This window comes from Alligator sinensis, unplaced genomic scaffold (assembly GCF_000455745.1).
Source record: "Alligator sinensis unplaced genomic scaffold, ASM45574v1 scaffold991_1, whole genome shotgun sequence".
In the NCBI taxonomy this organism is placed as follows: domain Eukaryota; kingdom Metazoa; phylum Chordata; order Crocodylia; family Alligatoridae; genus Alligator; species Alligator sinensis.
Window position 1 is genome coordinate 158,080 of NW_005842335.1, and position 23,041 is coordinate 181,120.

The following is a 23,041-nucleotide window of genomic DNA, read 5'->3' on the forward strand; positions in this document are numbered from 1 at the left end:
TTGTTTCACAGTAAGTAGCACGCTGCCAGGCCCCAGGCAAGATGCTGCATATACGCATTGTGTAGTCCAAGAGATTTTTCACCTTTGTCTATCCTCCCTGTTTTCTAAATGTCAAAGCTGAGACGCACTGATTAAGTATCTTGCCCAAGGCAACACGAGGAGTCTGTGGCAGAGGCTGTAGGGACTCCGGATTTGATGCTTGCCATTACAGCACACCCTCCCCTCCCCTCCCACTCCTCCACCAGCTCTCCTTCATACCAGAGAAATAACCACAAGGTGAGGACTCGGGGAAGCCTGGAGTGCAAACCTGTCTCTGTGCCGCTTTGGACAAGTCTGTCTCAGTTTCTCCTTCTGTGAATGGGCGCTAACAGCGCCTCTCCACCCGTCTCCCAAGGTGTGCAGCGAGGATTAGCCGAGAGCGTCGGCGCAGCGTTTGTTCTGAACGCGCGAAGGGCCCCGTTCAGCCTCGGTATTATCAAGCAATCACGTTATCAGCCTGCACACGCACGATACATTTTCAGAGTCAGGAGCAAACCCTGTTCTCTCCTGGGGAAAGCGGAAGGGGTTGGCTCTGCTCCGGCCTCTTTCTGCTTCCTGATTTCTACTATCAGAATGGGGTTGAATGATGACAAAAAGTAGCTTATGTTGCTAGCTGAAGTCAGCTCCGCCAGCTGGTACCATCCCGTTTGCTTCCACTCCTTTCCTTAAGTGAAAGTCAATGTGGTGGCCTCAGAATATTTTTTGCAGAACATGTGCAGTGTTTCAGACAAATCGGGACTCATCCGAAAGACCCACGATGAGAACAGAGAGCAAATGTAACCGGGTCGTGCCCGTGGTAAATTGGCAGAGAACTAGAGGAAAGCTGGCCCACACCATACAGGCTCTGCCTTCCCCTGGCTATTTCTGTTAATCACTCAATTAGGACTCGGTCCAAAGCCCACTGATGTTAATGGGAGCCCATTCATTGACTCGGTGAGCATTGAATTATAGGCTCTTAATGAGAACTAAATTCACCATAAATGTCCAGAGGGCTTTACAGACAAATAGAGAGGGGGAACTGCTGGTGATCGAACATCTGCCTTAAGAAAAGCAAGACCACTCTCGTCTTCCACCTGTTTACACAACTGCAGGGTGGCCACAACGGCCCCGACCTCGTAAGGAACGGAGACAAGCACAGAGAGCCTGCAATTGTGTTTTTTTAATCTTTTTTTTTTTGCATTTTTTTAAAGAATCAAAGGAAGGGAGTAAGGAAACAGCAGAACCAGTCAGCAAAGGCAGGAGAAACCGTTCAACAAGTATTTCCAGCCTCCAGAGAGCACAACATACTGCCAGGAAAAAAACAATACAGTTTACAACCAACTTCCTCAGCTTTTCAGGCCTGCAAAGTCATTGCTCGTTATCGCCAGCGGCCATTCTTGCCAGGGCAACACGATGACTTGTTGAATACAGGGTCATTTAGGCTGGTGTATCTGCCTAAGGAAGACGGGGATAGCATCCAATGGATAGTTATAGTTACCCCTGATCTCTTAGTGTTGTTATGAAAGTTAAATAATTGCTGTAGATGGGGGTACCAAAGCCTCGTATTTTCACACCTTCTCCCACTTTTTTTAAAGCTGCTATAAATACTTGCTGGGTGACATTTGTGGAAGTCCAGCCCCAAACCGACACATCACTCGCATCCCACTCAAACCCTGTTCTCATTTGGTTCTCCCTCCCACACGCTTGCGGCTGCCTCAATGCCAGGAAAGTCTGCAAAATGCTCTTTTTGCTAGAGAAAAAAAAAAAGAAGAAGAAAGAAACCAGGAAGGTTTGGGAGAAGTCCTGCTTGGAGCAGGGGGCTGGATTCGATGTGACCTCCCGAGGTCGCTTCAACCCTCCCTTTCTCGGATTGCGATTCCAAGTGCTTGGCGCCCAGCAGTCGTGACCAAGCCCACGTCAACTCACCAGCGCTGGGAATCAAGCGCCACACGCTCTCCAGATAATTTTAAAGATGAAGGCAATGTGGAAGAGGCTACAGAAACATGGCGAGAGCTGGGAAACACAATGGGCTTGGCAGGGACGGGCCTCACACCAACCCAGCGATGCTACACGATGGCATCTGGCACGTGTCGATCACGAGAGGAAGATGATGAGGTTGGCAAATCAGGCTCAGATAAGGGACGGTAGCTTCATGGAAAGAAGTGTTTTGCCTCCCGGCCCACCTCCAGTCTGGATGGTTGAAGCGGTTCCCTACAAGCTCTCCTTACTCCCGTCAGCATAGCTTGCCTGCACATTTCACAAGCCCTGGCCCTCTTGCTGGTCTCTCAGCTCCTCGTCTACAATCTGTCCTGGTCTAAAGGGCTTTTAAAACCATAGTGCATCTGCAGCACTACTGGCCCCGGACCAACACCACCCCCGGCCTGGAAACACTTACTGCAAGGTGCCTCTCCCTACATAGCCATCAGCTGTTACCTTGCCTCCGCACCACTGACTAACTGGTGTTGACACACGCCTACAGAGGGGCTCTTAAGAAGGGCGTTATTCTCAGTCCCACCACTTTCCCAACAGCCCTTGCTGCAGAGCGCTCTTTAAATCGCCTGTTCACTATAGCAAGCATTTAGTCAACCACAAAGGGAGGAAGATGCATAGACTTAGAGGCAAAGATCTGCCTGTTAACATGCAGCACCAAGCTTGGCCTCCGGACTGACACGCAGCAGAATCTGTAGCACCTAGAGAAAGAGAGGGTGCACCAGGAACCCCCCAAATGGGAGGCATATTTGGTATTTGGCTGTGGGTGACTTCCTCCCCACATCTGATAGGGAGCCAATTGTCCATATTTCCCAGTGACTTCTCTCTAAATCTTTTTTTTGCAGAAGGCCAGAGGGGGAATCACTGAGATCCCATCTAGATTTCAGATCAGGCACCCTCTCTGATAACATTTTGCCTCTTCTTTCTGGGCTCAAATCAGTCCATTTTGGTCAAAGAGAAGGTTAGGGAGATGAAGTGACCAAGGAAGCTGAGTGGAAACCCAAATGTAATAGTAATTGGCTCCTTTGCCTTGCAGACAAGTAAGTAAGGGGCTTTACCTGGGAGAAGATGACCAGCCTCTGATGGGACATGAACTCAACTGAACGGAAAAATATTGCAGGATAAAAACGCCCCAAATTTCCCCTATCTGGAAGACTGGGATACTACTGCTGCTGCTGCTACTGGGTGAGAACAGATTGGTTAAATTGTTTGCTCTGTGCTTTGACGTTATATCCAGATGCATGTGCACAGCCCTGCCAACCCAGCTGGGCGTGCACAGGCCGTGTCAAGGGCAGAACTGGATGCTCACAAATGCACGCGCAGGAAAGACATGAAAAGCCCTTGCCTCTGGCAGATGTCTTGCATGCACTCATCCCAGGTCCCCACTGCCTCCCCTTTCTGCCCTGCTTCAATTGCTCGCCTCAGCAGGGCCCTCAGAAAAGCGTTAGCGCGAACATGCATCTGCACGCTCCCTGGGATGTCCAGCTTCCCGCTCACCTGGAGCCACACAGACACGATTCCCACTGTGATCTCAGCTCTCTCCTTCTGTACCCTTGCTAGCTCTGGGCCCCTTTTCCCCAATTATGTCTGCTTCTCACGTACCAACACACTCCTGTGGTGCTTCCAGCCATATCTCAGAAACCAGCTGTGAACATGGCCAAACGCTGCTCTTCAGGCTCACTGGGACAATTTTACAATTTCTCGCAGCTGGGTGTTCCCCCTGACGTCCCCTGGATGAGACACCGCCACCGCTGCACCAAGCTGTGCACAGTTACTCCCAATTCAGAGGGCCATGCAGCCAATCAGACAAATAAACTGGATATACCTAGGTGCTGCAGCTGCACAGGGAGCCAGGCTCAGCCGAGGACAGTGGCGGCAGCGGATGGGTTTCCTCCGCCTGCACGTGCTTCCCCGCTGGCCAGGAAGCAGGTGTCGGAAGGAGGAACCCACCCCCTGCTGCTGTCCCCACTGATGAAGGCACGAGGGGAGCCCCAGAGCCCCGCTCCAGCCGTGGGCTGCAGGGAGCAGCTGCCTGGGTGCTGGGCTCTGCTGGGGACAGAGGCAGCTCCTCCCTCCAGTGCTTGCTCCCACGGGCAAGGGGAGAGGGAAGAGGGGAATAGCAGGGAGCAGGCATGCAGGAAAGAGGATCCTGCGTGTCACCGTCACTGTTGTTCCAGGCAAAGCCCAGGAGCCGCGCAGCCGCTCCCCGTAGCCGTAGCAGGGCAGAGCAGCTCCGGGGCTGTTAGCTAAGGGCAGTGGAGGAGGTACTGCCCTTTGTGCATCTGCTCCCTGCCTGGCTACCCAGTATCCCCTACTAGTGCACAAGCCCCAACCATGCCTCATCCCCAGCTCCCATGGTCTGAGGGGTGGTGTGCCGCACCCCGCTTTGATAAATCCTGGATCTGCCCAGACACACGGTTATCCCTTTTGCAGAAGGTGTTCAGGCGTTGCCGGTGGGGAACACCTCACCCTGACGCTATTAAACCCTGAAAGAGGATGGAACCAGAAAATGCAGATTCCTCACTGAGCCGTCCCAGAGGTTAGGGAGCAAGGGTCTGGGAGTTCACTGCAGGACTCTCAACCTGGAGGAGAGGGGGATTGAATAGCAGCCTTCAGCTCCCTGCAGGGGGGCTGCAAAGAGGATGGAGCTGGACTGTTCTCAGTGGGGGCAGATGGCAGGACAAGGAGCAATGGGCTCAGGTTGCAGCAAGGAAAGGAGGTTGGATATTAGGAAAAACTCTCTCACGAGGATGGTGGTGAAGCACTGGAACAGGTTATCTAGAGAGGTGGTGGAGTCTCCATCCTGGGAGACCCAAACAGACCACGTCTTTGCTGGGATGATGTAGTTGGGGCTGGTCCTGCTTTAGGCAGGGGGTTGGACTAGATGTGACCTCCTGATGTCTCTTCCATCCCTCATTTTCTATGATTCTGTTCCAATACCCTATTTTATTGTGAATATTTCATTGCACTTGAGTTTCCCACAAGACACAACATGCCATCACAGCTGTCACCTCTGTTTGACTGAGCTTTCTTTACTGTACAATAAGCCTCTGGCTCTGCACTTCTGCAAACTTCTCTGGAAAGGATGATCCCATGTGTTGTACTTAACATTTAGTCCAGTTTTGTCCAAAGGAGACTGCAAAGTTCTGCCGAGGCACTCCGCCAAACCAAACTTGCCTCTCCACCCACAGCTATCACCAACCATCTGTCATCAGCCATTACTCTATTGTCTCAGTGACATCAGAGTAATGTTCATTAAGCAGGATGGAACAGAGCAACTCTGGCTGACCGGGAGCTCTGTTAGAGGGCACAGTGACCCCGCAGGTAATGGAGTTGGAAAACGCCATTACAAAGCTGCCTTAGCGTGCTGAAGAGCCCATTTATGGAAGCAACCTGGTAAAACAGGACAACAATGGAGCAGAAAGAGCATGGTTCATGGTAGCACTGTCAGCTGTACTAGTCCTTACTTCCAACCCTTGCGTTCTTATTCTGTTCTGTGTCCTTTTATGTATTTGTATGTATTTCTCCATTCCCACAATTCAGGCTGTAAAGTCTCTGGAAGAGGACGCCTGATCCTTTTGGGTCTTGGACTGCTAGTGCCTAACAAAAATACGTTTGCGCAGTTTCCCACTTTTATCCTCCTCTTCTCTGGTAGTTGCTATTAATCTCATCTGATGCTGCTGAACTGAAGGGGCGTCTGTACACGTCATGTTTTTTGCCTTTTCTTGCGCTCCAACAGTGTGACTGTTCACACGTTCAAAAGCCCAGTATGTGCAAACACTGACACAACACTCCAAAATAAACACGTTTAAATTTTATAAACTTATTTAATTTAATGAGGATTAAAACTCATGATGTGTACAGGCACACAAGGTGTCAAACTCAATGAATAGCTCTAGATACCGGATGAGGAAAGCATCCAAACAAACGGTGCCTGGTAACGTTCCAAGCGCCCTGGTTATCCATTTTAGTCATCCTTTGTCCTTTCTGAGGTTTGCCTCGTATCCAAAAAGGCTAGACCCAGACAAACTGGTATCACAAGTCTCCACCAAACGTGAATGGGCAGTAAGGCTGTATAATAATACCATATATCCTAAAAAAAATGCACATCCAGAGAGTCTGGCTCATTGGCAAGTAGTCACAAAGGGGCTAGGGAGAGTAGAATTTGAGACACAGTAACTTGGCTTTCTCCTGCAATAAAGGCACAAACCAGCAAGGCAAAGAGAAAACACAGTTACTGAGTTTGGCTCCTGAGTAGTTTAACAAGCGTTCAATGGTTATCCCATCTTGCTCTAGCTGCTGAGCTGGTACTTTTACACACACTAATGGAAAACAAAGTGCCATTCTCTTCATCCCAGCCTTTCAAACCTAGGACACACCAGCTACACATACAGGATTAAGGAAGAGCTTGCTGCCCTCCATACTTAATCTGAAAATTAGAGCCATCAGGGCTTTTTACACTTAGTTAAAAAGCAGCTTTCAAGTCCATCACCTCTTATTTCCTGATTTACTGCAGACATCAGGAACGCCAGCAGGAAATATAATTATATTTATCTGACCCATAAAAATAATTTTTATTTATACAGACAATAAAGCAAAAAAAAGCAGGCATTAACTGTCCTTATACGACTGAAGGAGCAGCCTCATCAGTAGCTAGAGTGGAATTTACATTATTTCTGACCCTGGATGTTCAAAAACCATGAGATGGGCTTAAAATCAAAACATTTTTATTTCAAAAACATTAATAATAATTACAACAACAATCTCATGATCTTTTTATTTTCCTTCCAGGTTTTCAGCTTTTAGGAGGTACAACCCCATTCCTTCCTCTGCAACTACACAGGTCAGGAAACTTGTCCAATTTGTCTTAGTCAAAGCTGAGATTCTCATGCAATCACGTGGCTCCATGAGCTGGGGCTTGAAGGAAACCGAACCCCAAACATATCCTGACATGTACAGAAAATGGCGAGACATAGAAACATGAAGTGACTGAGGTCAACGAAGAAACAGCAGCCAGAGAGTTTAGTCTTCTCCCCTATGTATTTTTTCCTAGTAGCTAAGGCAATCAGTTTACCAACGAGCTCCATAGGTGAGAATGTGGAAATAATTGCTTTTTTTTGTCCGCCAAACAGAGCTGCGTTGAGCAGCCAGCAGCTTAGCACTCACGGCGGGTCAGGGAGAAAACTAAAATCCTCGACACATTGCATCCAAGTTTGAAATAACTGATTTCACGGGGCGGTTTGCACCTTCTGGGACAGCGCTGCCTGCAGTCCTACAATGACTTGGAGAAAGTCCAGAGTTACAACAGAGCTACAAATGCCTCTCTCTACTTCTGGCATTTTAATGATTAAATGAAACTGAAAGTCCCTTAGTTATTACGGCTCAAATACCGCTCAGTCTGTTAGCCTGCGTAAGCGAAGGATGTGGTTTTTCAACAGAATAAAGTAGAAACCCCACACACAACTTTTAAAGATGAAGCCACACACCAGACATATGCTGACCGTAGCTGTAACTGCCCTGCAATAGCAATATATATCCAAGGCAGTAAAGGAAGGAGACGCAATGCAGGAGCGCAGCAAAAGAGCCTACCCATGAATATAAGCGATGTCCCATGAATATTAGTCTGGAGGCTACAGTCCGTATCAAAACAGAACCTGGTATTCCACAGTTACACAGGGTGAAATAACTTGTTCCCCGCCCCCCGACACGTTGGTCTACGGAGCTCAGCTTTCAACAGCGACACTGGAAGGCCACTCACCACCACGGCAGTGTCCGCTGTCATCCCAGGTGGCCGTCAACACAGCAGGTCCCCAGGGTCCACCGACTGCTAATGGGATACTTTCCCTCCCAATGCGCTAGCTCAGGTTTAATCCAACAATGCTAGCACATGTATCCTATCGCTTTAGGTCCAGCTGCATTAGGCTTGTCCTGAATGATATCTGCAACGTCTGACCACAGCCTGCACCTCAGTTCACGTCACATGCAAAAAAGGTCACTATTTGCTAGACCGAATAAAATAGAAGCCATTCCTGTTCGCATTTCTACCATTATTATTATGCTTCCATTTCCTCTCCACATATTTCTATATCTCTGTATCTCTCTATTTTTATTTATACATACATACACACACACACACGCACACATATATGCATGTATATACATATACATGCATGTGTGTGTATATGTATGTATGTATAAATAAAAATAGAGATACAGAGATATAGACACACACGCGCGCATGTATACACACACATGTATACACACACACACACGCATGTATACACACACACACACATCCATATAGAGATAGCTCGCTCGCTCTCTCACTCTATCTAGAATTTTTTTTTACATAATCAATCAAAGTCTCCCAAACACAAGCTGCACACACTGGTAGCAGATTTTGCTGTGTAAATATATGCTCTGGTCATGTTTTGAGTAAATATATTGGGAAAACAAATTAGATCCTTGCTTTGTGGGCAAACATATTAAATCCTTGCTCTGTGTGCCAAAAAGCTATCATACGTTGTTTTTAATTTTGTCTGAAAGATTTAAACAATTTAAGAGGAAATCAGGGACTATTTTTTCCATTTAAGACAATGCCGCTAGATTTTGCGGTGCTGGCCGCTCGTGCGCAGCGAGGCAGCCGCCGTGCAGTATGACCAGGAAGAGACGGTGCCAGTTCCTCCACCTGAGGCAGAAAAAGCCCCAAACCAAAGCCTTGGCAAAGCACACACATCACTCACAATGTTGTTTTAGCTCGAATCATCTAATGCAGGCGTGTCAACCATGTGGCTCCCGGGCCAGTCCCAGCCGGTGGAGCCATGCCACCTCGCCTGCCGGGCTCCCCGCACAGCTGGTAATTTGGGGCCAGGGCCTGCTGTTGCAGCCTGGGGTACAGAGCCCCACTGGGGATGAGTTTCAGTGGCAGGGGGTGAGCAATGGTCGTGCTAACCACCCATAGATTCATAGATGCTAGGGTCGGAAGGGACCTCAACAGATCATCGAGTCTGACCCCCTGCGTAGATGCCTATCTAACCTCCTCTTGAAGACCCCCAGGGTAGGGGAGAGCACCACCTCCCTTGAGAGCCCGTTCCAGAACACTTTGTCCCACCACCACATCCAGATCTACCCCCCAACCAGCCCCACAGTCTAGATCCAATGTGGGGGCCAAATGAGTTTGACACTCATGATGGATTGGTTTTATCCATCTATACATTAAGGAGACAGTTTAAATTCAGACTCAACTAAAGAAGATGACAGCTTCATCTCAAAATCCACAAAGACCAAGAACTTTAAGGATGCAAACCAAAGTTTTCAAATGCATGTAGCTAAAGTTTGTATACCAAAGAATTTGGCCCGGTTTTCATTGAACACTCCGCCATAAATTAGTGGCAATTCCAGCTGTGTGTCACTTGAGTACTTTTATTTTTAAAGCTAGGGACATGTAGCTGCACATGTAATTTGTAAAGGGTAACTGGCAACTCAGACAATTGTGCGAGTGACTGACCATGGGTGTCCATTCAAAGCCATCAGGCGCACACATACAGCATCCAACTCCTGCGTATCACAGGAGCAGGCAAAATATCACCCGTGGCCAGATCTGGCCGGCCAGGCGATTCCATCCACAGGGCCCCTCCATAAGCCAAAAGAAATAACACAGGCCTGGACCCTCGTCTGCCCCTCTGAAGGTCGGCACCTCCGTGCAGGGGGTGCAGCTCTGGTTGCAACCACCCCTCACCCCAGCCCCAAGGTTGAGGGTGCCAGAGACAAGAAACTTCTTCCCAGCAAAGGCTTTTGCCTGGCGACCCCACAGCTGTTTCCCAGGGAGAGTGGAAATTCAGGAGGGCAGGAAGTCCCGGTGGGCGTAAGGGGGCCAGCAGCACAGGGAGTCGCGTGCTATGGGGTGGGTCAGGCTGGCAGCCGGAGACTTGAGGGGGATGTGGAAGCTGCGCACTATGGGGCCGGGTGGGGCTGGTCCCACTTGCTGCCACCACATGCGGCTCTGGGGACATGCACACTCCGAGGACCCCTCCGCACACATCCCACACACCCCACCATACCCCCTACACCCACTTACACCACACACCCCACCATACAAACACCCCCACAGACAACTCCTCCCCCCACAAACACACAATACACAAGAGTAAGACTATTTTGAGCGATTATGCAATCACCTCTATATCCACTATGCAAACACTCATAAATCAGGACAACAATTTTTTTTTTTAATAAAATTAAAATATGTTATACTAGATGTTTGATTTTTTTAGTATAAGTTTTTTTTCCAGTTCCAAGATGGCAACTCCCCCCCCACCCCACCCCCTCCCCAAAGTTGTCTTTCCAGAGCACGGGAAGGGACTTCAAGTAGAAACGGTTAGTGCAGGACTTCCGGTCCCAAGATAGCAACCAGGAGGCGAGACAACCCTTGCACCCCTCGACAGCTCACCAAAACTCATTAAGCAGCCCTCCAGCCAAAATAATTGCCCACCCCTGGCATATCATTGTATGTGCCTAGTTTAAAAAAAAAATCCAGCTCTGAATCTATGAAGAACTGGCAGCCTGGAGAGAGAGGAAACGACAGACACATCACCTAGTATTATGCTTGGGAAAAAAAAAGCCAACTACCAGTCCGCCCTTGGACAACCTGAAAAGATCTCAAAGAAATGAGGTAAATTTGCATGAGGAATTCTGCTCGTCTCCTCATCTCAGCCTTGAACAGATCATTAAATTAGAGATTAAAAAAAAACTGTAGACACTTTTCTCTGGATCAGGGCTTTAGCTGCTTAGTAACAGTGTAACCAATTGGGCCAAAAAGGCATTGCTTAATTGGCTTTGCATCAATGTCACATTCTAGGCAAGGGGACTTCACAACAACTTACATCCATGTTATTTGGACAGGCATTTACCATGGCTTAGTTAAACCCTATCTATAACTGGCTGTAACACTAGTAAAGGGGACAGACAACATAAATAGAGCCAGTTGTACAAATCCCCCTTCTCATCTCTTCTCCTCCTCCTGCCCTGTGAGGTGCCATGTAAATGCTGACCCGTCTGCAAGAACTATTTTTATTCTGATGCAGACGAATGCAAAACTAAAGCACCCCAATCAGGTGAAAATTAAAAAGGAAGCTTGAATTCAAAGACAGGTCTGAGCTGGAGAACTCCTCTCGTGCATTGCTGGGGAGCAAAGACGACCAGGAAGCTGGGAAGCCAAGGGAAATCCCAGTTATGCTGCAGGGCAGCCCTTGAGTTTGGGTGTGAAGAAGCTGTGGGACCAGGACCCATTTGCTGCAGGGCAGGCGTGAAGCAGGAGGTGCTGAAAACACAAGCATTGCTGCAATGCTGCAGGGCAGGTCTGGGGAGACCCGAGAAGAAAGAAGGACAGCGCCCAGGTTTGAGCTGGAGTTCAACATCCACCGTGTTATGCAGTGAAGCAGTCAGCCACGTGAGCCCGGATCCCGAGGGCCTAACCAAGCCACATCAAAGCTTCTCTCAAATTTTGTTTCCTTTTAGGCTTCTGTGTCACTGCACCACTTTCTGAATCCTTGGTTCCAGCTCGGAAACTTAGAATTTAAGTCTGAAGCATGGGACCCAGTTATCCTTCCTTTCACTTACTCCATCTTAAGCCAGGAGTAACCTCTAACTCCTGTGGATGGTGTGGAAATGGGGGGTAGGAAAGAAGAATTTCACAGACCCCCCACCCCCGTGAACGAACACGAGTCTGCTCCGGGGAACGCAGCTGTGCCAACAAATTGTGTCTAGAGGATTTTAGGGTAGAGTCTATGAATTTTAAGGTTCAGTTTTGCAGAACCATATTGCTTTCAGCCCTATTCAATGCCATATGGCAATATAAGGACACAGATAGGTGACCTGCTGGCAGTGATCTACACATGCAGCGGAGAGATGTGAGCAACTCAGTGAGGCATTTCCAGGCATGGTGCAAGCCACTGGGCACATCTACATGTGCGTTAATGTGCTTTAATTAATGCACATTAAACTAGTACCTCCAGGCTCCTATAGGCATGCAGGGAGTCGGCTCCAATGCACTGGATTTCCAGTGTGTTGGAGCAGAGCACGGAAATTAATGCGCTCCAGCAGACTCTAGCATCATGTGCATCGGCACCCCCGTGCTAAAAAATGGCAGCAGGGTACTTTGACCTAAAGCTCATTCGATAAGCTTTAATTCAGAGCTCCCCGCTGCCATTTTTCAGTGTGGGGAACACTGATACACGTGACGCTTGGGCACTTTTAATTGGCTCGGCTTGCTAATTAAAGTGCTCCCCATGCCTCCCAGAGCATGTGTAAAAATGCCCTCCCTTGTGAAGTACTAGAAAAATGCGCATTAGCCTGTCTTAATGCGCATTAGCTAAAGGGCACAATTTTTAAGTGATGCTTAATGCGCATTAGCCTATTTTAAACGCACATTAGCTAAATAGCATGGTTTTTTGAGTGACATTTTAATGCACATTTAAATAGGCTAAAGTGCATTAAAATGCATGTGTAGACGTGCCCACTGAATATCATCCTACTTTGTGAGCACATCTACACAAGACGCTTTCCTGTGCAGTAAACTAATTTGCTGCACAGTAAAGTCTCACCATCTACACGTGCCCAGCAATTAGGGCTGCAGTAGACTAATTTACTAGGCTGCTGGAAAATCCCATCAAACACAAGCGGTATCCGGCAGTGCAGTAAATTACTGTGCTTAAACACACGTGTAGATGGTAACATTTGGATTAGTTTACTCCAGCTCAAATTGAGCCAGAGTATATTCAACCGCATTAACTGCACGTGTAGACATGACCTTTTTCTACTAGAACTTGAGCTTATTAAAACTCAAGTCACCCCCTCAGGGAAAAAAATGAAGAATAGCAGCCTGTAGATCAGCAGAAGAGTAGGTACAGAAGAAACCAGACAAGGGATCCCTGAACTGCCCATCCTCGTGCAGCTCCTTGCCAGAGCAGCTGAATAAAACCCTGCCCTATGTTACTAATGAAATGAAAGGAAGGAGAGAGCGCCTGAAAGAACAAGTGCAAACCTTTGGGTTCAGCCCCCGTCTTTCTACAGCAGTCCTGCAGGACTCCAGGCCTCATCACGAGATAACATTTCTGCTGAAAATATGCTGGGTTAGTTGTTTCAGTTCTGTGTTACTCTTTTACTAGAAAAAAAAAATCCTAAAAATGCTTGATCAAGAATGACCTAGTTAATGAATCATTTCAGAGCAGGTAATCATTTCCCTTTGCCAAAAAGGCAAACATTTCCAAATAGCACTGGAGTCTGCTTTTATTTCTTACCAGTGCACCTTCAAGCGAGCAAGGATAGGCACACGTTTACTACTGGATTTGTCACTCCAGAGTAATGCTTTACTCTGAAAGAGTAAAATGCTTGGTGCTCTCTGCCCTGCCCTCCAGCCCATTTTATGGAACAGCTGCCACCTAGACTTCTCCGTCCTTCTAAAGAGAAAGGCAAAAACTATCTGAACTCAGAAGCCGTCCATGCAAATGCAGAGAAGTGAAGCCAAAGCAGGAAAGATTATGTAAAAGCCAATTAAGCAGATAAACCACAGGTCAAAGAACTGGGCAGAAGCTCTCCTGGAAAAAGAGTCCGTAGACCTTAATTAATGCAGAGTTATACAGGGCTTGTGCGGTACCCATGTGCACTTGTGCGTGTACACACACCCCACACCTCCTTCCTGCAGTTCTCCCTTCTCCGGAGTGACCCTGGCTGGCTTCTCAGGCCTGATCTGCATGATGCATATTGCAGTGGCAAAAACACTGCATTGGCTTCTAGCTTCCAAGTTTTTCCTCCACATATAGGAAACCTGTCATAATCTTCCGCAGAATTCCCGATGAAAGTGATACAAAAGAGGCCAAAGGGATTCTACGTAAAATGCATTTTTGTTTGACCTGGGTTTTCCATGTTACCGCCCGATCTTCTCCCAATTAAAAACTGTCCCAAGATTTTCAAACAATTGAAGCATTTAAATGTACACGCACACTTTACTGTGATTGTGAGCAGACATTTACCATAACAGTGCATTCAAATCAAGTAAGTGTACGTGCAGGTTACGCGAATACGCTTCCAAAGCACCTCATTTGCGCGTGTAAGCAATCATGCAACTACACATTAAATGCTCATTTTGAAAGGCAAAAAGTTTAGGGTCGATGAGGAGCAAGCCAGAGTCATCTCGCTATTTACTGGACGCAGCTGCACGTGCAATTAATGGAGGCTGAATAAACTCCAACACAGTTCACGCCAGAGTTTATTGCTCCCGGGCACCACGTTTGCACATGTGCCGAGGACCACAGCATATCGAGCCGGGGCGGAGCAGACCCGGCTGGCAGAGGGCCTAGGGGGTCAGCCTGCCAGCCTGGCGCTGCTCTCACCTGGCTCAACGTGCTGTGGAGGGGCTGGCAGGGGCACGCGGGTGCTGCAGTGCGGGGCACACCTAGCAGGCAGCCCCCACACTGAAGCACCCTTGTGCCCCCCTGCCAGCCCCGGTCACCGACTACACGTGAATTGGGGTACGCTAAAAAACACTGCCGTAGGATAGTACTTGTGTCGGGCAGGACTATCCTACGGCAGCGTGCATTATTTTATTGTGCCCTAATAGGGGCACACGTGTAGGCACTGATGCTTTATAGCAGAGCTAATTAGTCAGCTCCACAGTAAACATCTCGTGTAGATGTGGCCACTGCGTACTAAACTATTTATAGTTTCTGGCTAGAAACGGAGGGACTGAATTCCTCCCAAAATAGCAGCCAATTTATGAATGTCCAAGAGGTTGAGACATTTTCCAAAGGCAGCCAAAATCCAGACTGCTGGCCTGAGCTTCCTGAAGTCCAAACATCATCTCATGTCAGGGATTACATTTACCTAGTCTCCAATGCCAGAAACACACATTTTTCTGCAGAGGATTTTGCTTACGGCCCGGAGTGTTTTATTTAAATGTAACTCTACTTCCAGAATCCAATGCAAAGTGGATTACCTTGTTTGTCCCAAAAACGCCATTAAAACAACAACAACAAAAGAAAGCAAACTTAAATTTCAGCTCCTCGTAGGTCAGCAGCAAATAACATAAAACTACTATAATTTCTCCTTCATCTTCCAATCTGAAATGCTCGGATTATTCCTTAGTGAGCCCAACGTGGCAAATAAACCAGCCCCGAGACAAGGTTAAAAAGCAAGCTGCCTATTGCAGCACTGCCATCAACTGCAGACATCACTGAACGGTCCAGAAACTCAAGCTCCTTGTGTGGGCAGGGTCTGAAACCATCAGTGATCAATTTAATTCTTGTCCTTGTCATCGCATCTGTAGAAAAGGCCTGTTTGTCCTAGGGGAAATAACGCGTAGCCCACTGGTGAAATACATCTTGCGGTTGCACCAGCTTCCTGAGAGAAAGCGGCAGGGCCAGAGATCCCAGCATCAGGGGTATCGATGGGGTGCACTCTACGCTGGGACCACCGGCTGCACCGCCCTGAAGAAGGGGGCTGCAACCTTTTCTACGGATACAAATCACATGCACTTGAGGGTACCGGTGAGTCGCCAATGCACCTGGTAGAAGTGAAGTATGGTTGTCACTGGCTTTGCTGGCGTAACTTGGGAGTACCCAACACCCACGGGCACTCTGGAGAAGCAGAAGCACCCTTTCTGCTGACAGCGTTACACCGCTGCCTGCTGTCCTGGTTCCTCGTGCAGCTGGGGCCTCCCAGCAAAAACTTCCCAAACTTGCCAGGGTGCGTCTGTGCTCTGGCAGTGGGATGGGGTAGGCACAGACAAGGTCTGTGGCTTTATATGGCACCTATGTTTTATCAAGACAGCCCACGTGGAACGGCAAAGGTCACGTCGTGGGAGGGAGCTGGGGAGATGTCTGCAATGAATATAAGTATTCACATATCAGCCCGTTAAGCCTTCATCTTCCCTCCAGGAAAATTTGTAGCAGCTCCAAGACAACGTCGAGTCTAAACAAAGCAAACCTGAGATCTTGTTGTAGGATGGGAGCAAAGATTGGGGGAAAGAGAGCGGTATTTGTTACCAGCATCATTTGACTTGGGATCCTGCTGCGCACCTCAGACAGGAAAACACCGCAGGGTAATGTCTCGGTCTTATCCGAGCAGAGAGGTACTTAGCATGTTAGTCTTAAATCAGACAGAGGACAGGGTCATTTGCACCTTCTAGGCCAACTAAATCAGGGCTCAACAGCACAAGTTTGCCTGAGCTCACTTCATCAGTCATCACGTCCCTCCTCACGTCCTTTCACCGCATCTGCTGAAGCGAGCTTTGGCTCACAAAAGCTTACGCTCTCTCGCTCTCTAATTTAGTCTAAAAGGTACAAATCTACCCGCCGTGGTCTTATTTGTCGGCAAAGGGCTGTGCAGCTTTCTGGTGCTGGAAAAAAATGAAATGACACGGTTTTACTCTGTTAAACAATTCGGGTGACTCAAAGGAGGAAGGGACAAAAAAGAAGAAGAAGAAGAAGAATGCTCAACTGCACTTTTGTGAGAGCACTAGCCATCGTGGGGCGACTGTAAATCCAACTCCAGATCCACTTGAGGCCAGTACTCTTCCATCAATGCTCCTCTTGCAAGTGCGACCTCAGGCCGTGCAAACCTCTGACCCCCTCCAGCCCCAAGGCACAGCTTCAGAGAGGACTCGCTAGAACAGTCAAATTACATCCTGTAGCAAGAGTGCCAGCTGCACCAGGAAGAGGCCCAAGGCTTTGTGTTTCTTGTAGGAAAATGCATTAACTCCAAAGTGATCTGTTTTCAGCAGTCCTAGATCATGGCTGCTGAAGGCATAAGGACTGGATGGGCAAGGAAGCTCCCTTACCAGCACTGCCCCAAAAAGAGCCTCACTGGGCGTTATGCAGAGGGCTTGCAGCTTTGCCCTACGAGGATGCCAGGCAAAAGCGGGAAACGAAAGACTGAAAAACCATGGCAAAATAAAGATGAACCGCACTATGTTTAATAGAATAGGGAGGCCTAATCCTTCAGACCTTTCCTCCCCACTAAAGAGCCACTGGTCCCACACATTAAACAGACTTGGGCCCACACCCACAAGGTACCTGGGGGCCTGGTTCCCACTGGAAGTTGGATACCAAAATACCAAGCAGATCTGGGCCTGGGGACTCATCTCCAGTGTCCTCGGTGGGGTAAGACGCGGGTGGCTCAGAGGCTGGCCACAGACAGCAATGCTCCAAGGGGACTTTGGAGATGAAGACGACGGGCTTGGGCTTGCTTGGTGCTGTGGAACAGGGCACAACATTGAGACCCCACTCAAGTCGGGGGTAATGGTCCCATTGAGCTGAATGGGCAAGTGTCTTACCCGGGGAGTCCTCAGCTGTTGGGTCCCACCCCTGGGCCATCCCAGAAGGGAGCAGTCAGAGCCCAAGTACGACCAAAATGCAAGGTCTGCCCGTCTGCTAAATCCTTCCCACACAGCGACATCCTCCTCTAAAGACAGGACAGCAATAGAGTCCGAGATCCGAGGGAAGGTGTAGGTCCTCCTCGAACAGGATTAGTTGTATCATAATTCTCTTCTAATCCTTGTTTTCTGTTTTCTTCCTCTCCTCCCAAGCCAACCTCCAACCCCTGGGCAGAGCCAGCACCAGACTCATGAAAGGCCTGGGTCCTTCCTTCCCTCCTCCTCCTACACACTGGACGACTTGCACTAACTTCACCTGACAGGGCCCACATTGCCGGAGACCCTGAGCACTGCCCCCCAAACCATCCATGCCCCAGGTCTTTGATGTCCACTGAAAAGCCATCTGAGGGGTACTTAGTATGTAAAGCCCTATGCCCATGAGGAACTGCGAGCAAACTCTGCTCTTCCAGAACATTTTATTTTTAGGACATCACAGACTCTGCACAGAAATGGATGTATGAAATGACCCCGTTTACACGGGGGGGGCGGGGGTGAGTTGAAGTAATGTGCCCAAGGTAACGCAGCAAGTCAGTGGCAGAATCCTGCCCTCCAGTCCTGCGGCCTAAACTACTCTCTCCTTGCACCGTATAAATCATGATTGAAACTCAGCCGGACCTGGGAGGAATGCCTCCGGGTTTTATCTTCTTTAGACTGGGACTGGAGACGGGAGAGAAAAGACAGACTGGGTGTTGGCGTGTCAGCTTCAACCAAACGAGTGCACCTCACGTTATGTCGTAACTCTAGAAGAATGATCTCCCGTGAAGATATGAAAGGGGGATCTGGATGCAGAGGTCTTTTCATGTAATATATGAACAGAGAGTAAAAAGGGGCTGATACTCTTGTCAGATCACCAAGTCCCCCAGATCATCCACACCCACACAGCTGGGACAGCAAGGAAGAAAATGACCTATTACTCCTCCTATGAAGAGGCAAAACGTCTTCATTTTGTATCCCTTGAATGCACCACGCTGTTTCTCTCCTTCACCTCCAGACATCTTAAATCCTAAAATACTCTCCACAGCAAATATCATTTCTAATTCTATGCTCTCACCAGCAGTGCAGGATGCTAGTTAGGACCAAGCCAGCTGTCTGTGTGACGTGTCCAGTTACGACCAGCTGAGCAACAAGGAACTGGTCATCATTTTTTTGGCCCTTAATTCAGCCTCAGCCTGCAAGAGCTGCAACCCCACAATTCATTAAAACCATTCAAACTTGTTTTTTTTTATATATATTTGAGTGAATCTGTGGCTTCATGCAGACCGACGGTCAAAAAACAGCAAATGCCTGGGACAAAGTTAGGATCCCACAAGTCAGAACATAAAATGGCATTTAAAAAAAAAAAGTGCTGTAAAAAGTGACCTCGTTGAATAGAGAATGGAAATATTTAAACCCTAGATGAGCCACTAGATTATTATAGGCTAAAAGAAGAAAGAAAACTAGATTGTGGAGTGCTTAGTCCATGACATAAGTACACAAGCACTAGGCTGCTTCTTAAACTTGCATCGTGTTTACGGGACAACAGTTCCCTTCAAAGGAAACGGAGAAAAATCCACGAAAGGTACAGTCATTCAAATCTCAAAATCAAAAGATCCTTCAGTTATTTTCAAGATGGATAATAGCAATAAATGCTTCTCCCACACCTGTAACCCCAAGATGCCTCGTCCTTAGCTACAAAGGACCACTTCAATAGTTGAGAGGTAGCTCATAGCCTGTAGATACAGCTCACTCGGCTGCAAAAGCTCTGCACGTCCAAGACCTGCGAGCATCCAAGCGCTTCTGGTAGCTGTGTGTGGCTCTGCTCAGCTGTTGTGCCACCAGAGTACGAGGTGCACCCTGACACTACCGGCTGAAGGAGCCCCGGCAGCTGGCAGAAGGCACAGGCAAGCCAATATGGACCTTCTGCTGGCCTTACTCTGGAGGGCAGCAGCCTTACTCTGCCTAGCAGACGTGGTGTAACTGTGCAGGCAGAGCCAAGTGTGCCACTTACAAGAAGAAGTGTGAGTGTGAACATACTCACAAGGCGTGTCTAGGCGCGTGTAACTACACGTGTAAACTTAACGCACCTTTAAGGCAGAGATTTAGGGGCGCATTAAGGCACACCAAATTTAGGCTGGCATAGCCAAGTCGCATTAGACCATGCATAACCGCACTAATGTGCATTAACATGGTGTGCATCCATTGATGCACGCCACATTAATGCACACGAAGCGTCTATGTGTGGGCTAATGAGAGTTAGCGATGCCAGCCTAAATTTGGTACTTGCTTTAAGCAGGTATCAAATTTAGGTGGGATTAGCCTAAAAAAAAAAAAATCACTATTTTAAGGTGCGTTAAGGGCATGCACGTGTGAATACACGCACTTAATGTGCCTTAAAAATGGCAATTTCAGACTAATCCCACTTAAAAGGGCCACATGTAGACAAGCCCACAGTCTTGCAGCAAAACTGGAGTCCTACCAACAAAAACATTGTACAATGACTAGCTCTAAGGCCTGTTAATCACTACTTTCTCTGTCAAGACTGCAAAGAAGGGAGTGATTTAATGGTTGTTTTTGCCATGTAGATACCTGTCCACCAGTAACTAGGCTGACACTTTTTGTAGACTACTGAAAAAGCAGATGGAAATGATTTTTATTCACTATAATTCCACGATGAATTTGATTCACTGAGTGAGAGGGAGGTTTTACATCCCATTCCTAAATCACACGTGCAACAAGATGGTTGGCTATTTCCAATAGACCTAAGAAAGCATCTTCCAGAAATAAACCACCAGCTTTGACAACAAGTAGATACAACCCCCATCTGAAGGGACATCTTTCGTACTATACATAATAGGCATCTCATAAGGGTATGTGTACAGTGTCCCAGTGTGAATTCTGCCCTCAAGAACAAGATATCATTCTTTGTTCAATACAAGGCTCAAATTCACCATGAAGGAAATTGCTGAGATCATAAAGTCTAAGAACTCAGGCTGAAGGAGGGGGGAAAAAAAAAGAGGAAAAAAAAAATCAATCTGAAGAGAGGAATGCTTATTGCAAATACAAAACCTAAAGAGGATGCTTAACAGAGACACTGCCAACTTGTTTACGCAGCAGAGTACAGAAGCCTTGAAAGGAAAGCAAAATCCCAAGCCACATCCATTTAGGATAATTTTTTAGGGTTGACAACGGGTTGGTCAAATATTGTCAATTAGCCAGTCAACTTGACTGCCTATTTTTTGACCGGTCAAAGATTATAGCAATTTTACCAAAAAAACTACATTGTTTTAGTTTTTCTTTACAGAAATAGGATTTTTATTGTTGACATATTTCTTAATGGAAAAATTGCCCTTTTTCCGTGTATTATTTGGCCCTACTGGCAATTTTTTCTACAATTTTTGACCAAGATTTGACCAGTCAATTAAGCAAACTTTATTTGATGACTCAGATACCCAATCCTAATTTTTTTTTTTTATGTCTGGGTGGCTGTGTACACAAGTTAGTCTCAGCAAACTTTTGCTCACCCTCTGGCTTTAAAATGACCCGATTCTTATTTCAGGCCACAAAGTGGCACTGCATGTTCCCATCAGACACTCAGTGAGGTTTATTATTTGAAAGGAGTCAATGAATAGAGTCTATCAGTTTATCAAGCTTGTGGCATCAAAACCACTAACTTGGCTTCCCCACATGGCCATGCTGTACATATACAGCTAAAGAAATGCTGCAACTACAGCAGTATCCCTGTAGCTTTCTGCCCTGTTTTCTAAATGAAGGGGGTTGCTCACTTCTGTAAGTCATTCCCCAAGAGAAACGGAAATTCTCCTTTTCCATAATGAGACAGTCTCCATGGAAGAGGCTGGACCAAGCCAGCTACAGGATGAACCACTTTATAAAGCCTGTTCACTTCGCGCACAGCCCAACGGGTGTTACCTTTCTGGCGCTCTCATTTTCTTTGCATTTGGAGTTTAACAACGAAACAACTGAGTTTCTGTTACTATTTTTTGTAAAACATGCTGGTTTCTTTTTCCTTCGAGGCAGCAATCGGACGTTTGACACTATAAATATTTATCGTCCCCTTCGTGCAATTACACCAGACGCACGGTTAAGCTTTCTACGGTACCTCCCACCCCGAGTTATCGCCATTAAGAGGAGAGTAAAATCTGAGCCTGGGCTAGCTAAACTTTCAGGATAAACCTGCAGAGCTGTTGCCCCAGGATAATGCTGTCTGTATATTCAGGTCCGAGGCGAAGGAAAGACATAAAAGGCCAATCTCTATTCTTGGTCACCCCCTCAACCATTGCAAAGAGCTGGCACCAAGTCTTGCACCTGTAGGTCATCTGCTGAAACCACCCACGCGGAGACCAGCTAAAAATATGGTTGCCATCTGATGGCTAATACAGAATGAATTCAGTCGGTGGCGAGTTTAGAGCGGAGTCATTTCAGAAGCATCCCGTGAGTCGGCCCAAGCTGACGTTCCTCTGGGTAAAAAGGCCACAGATTTAGGTGTTAAGAATAAAGTAACCCCCCCAGCCCTGGAGGACATCTGTCCGGGGCGGAAAGGAGGGAATCCAATTGCTGTGACGAGTCTAACCCGGCCAGGCAAACCGACGGGCCCGGCTCCAATCTCACTTGACGGGTGCAACTCGGTGGGCTCCGCAAGCCAGGGAAGAGCTGGGACCCAGGGGCTCAAATAACCAGTCCACCTGCTGGCGTTTCACACGTACTTTGCTCCGGCAGAACAGACTGAACATAGTGCAGGCGCCGCTAAATCTGACCCGCCGTCTCCCAGATTAGAGCCGGTCTAAAGATAACCCTGGGGGCCTAGGAACAGCCATGGCAGATCCGCGCTGCCGAAGAGACAGAGATGACACTGCCTCCATAAGGAAGGGAGCCGCCGCAATCCCTGCCAGCCCACACGGCAGGCTGGAGATGAAAACAGCGGATCCATGCCCCTGCGTAAAATGTCTGATAATCCCTGCGCCGGGGCCGGGGCCGGGGCCGGCCGGGCGCGCACACTGCCCCCGTGTACTCCCCTGGCACGAAGCGGGATTATGGGGGGGGGAAATAAAAAGCGGATTCAAAACCTCTCCCTTGGCAGCAGCCGGATGCCAGGAGATGGATGAGCCCCAGCAGACGGCGGGGACGCAGGCAGGCCCAAGCCCTGGGCTGCTCGGGGGGAAGATGAGCAAGGTCGCGATGTCAACCTCTAATCCCCCGGCTCCGCTAGCCCCGCGGGGGCCGTGCCTGGCTCTGCAGCCCCCCGGGGCCGAGCCCCAGGCCCCCCCACCCCCCCACCGGGGCGACGTGCCCTTCCCCGTCCATGCACGGGGAGCGGGACGACCCCCCCGGGGACCCCTGCCCCTGCCCCTGCCAGGTACCTTCTCCTGCGCCCGGGTCAGCTTCTTCTGCACGTTGCTGGCGATCTTGCCCGCGGTGACCCCCTTGCCCAGCTCGGCCATGTCTTCGCCTGCCCTGCTTTTGCTTTTATAACTGTGCGGTGCACGGAACCGGAGCAGGAGAAAGGGGGGAAAAAACCCGCAGGCAAACAATGGCCATCGCCGCCGCCTCTCCTCTCCTCTCCTCCCCGGGCCGGCCCGGCCCGGCCCAGCCCAGCCCGCCGCTGGATAACGC

General features: G+C 48.4%; 1 protein-coding gene across 13 annotated transcripts in view; it reads right to left on the bottom strand.

Moving 5' to 3' along the window:
• Positions 1-23,025, bottom strand: part of BIN1 (bridging integrator 1) — a 117,008-nt gene extending 93,983 nt beyond the window's left edge. For all 13 annotated transcript variants that reach the window (XM_006028678.3, XM_025210114.1, XM_025210108.1 and 10 more), the window contains exon 1: positions 22,789-23,025. In XM_006028678.3, the coding sequence (XP_006028740.1) occupies positions 22,789-22,869 (81 nt within the window). In that variant the 5' untranslated portion in view covers positions 22,870-23,025. The remainder of the gene's footprint in view (positions 1-22,788) is intronic.
• Between the last annotated feature and the right edge of the window lie 16 nt (positions 23,026-23,041).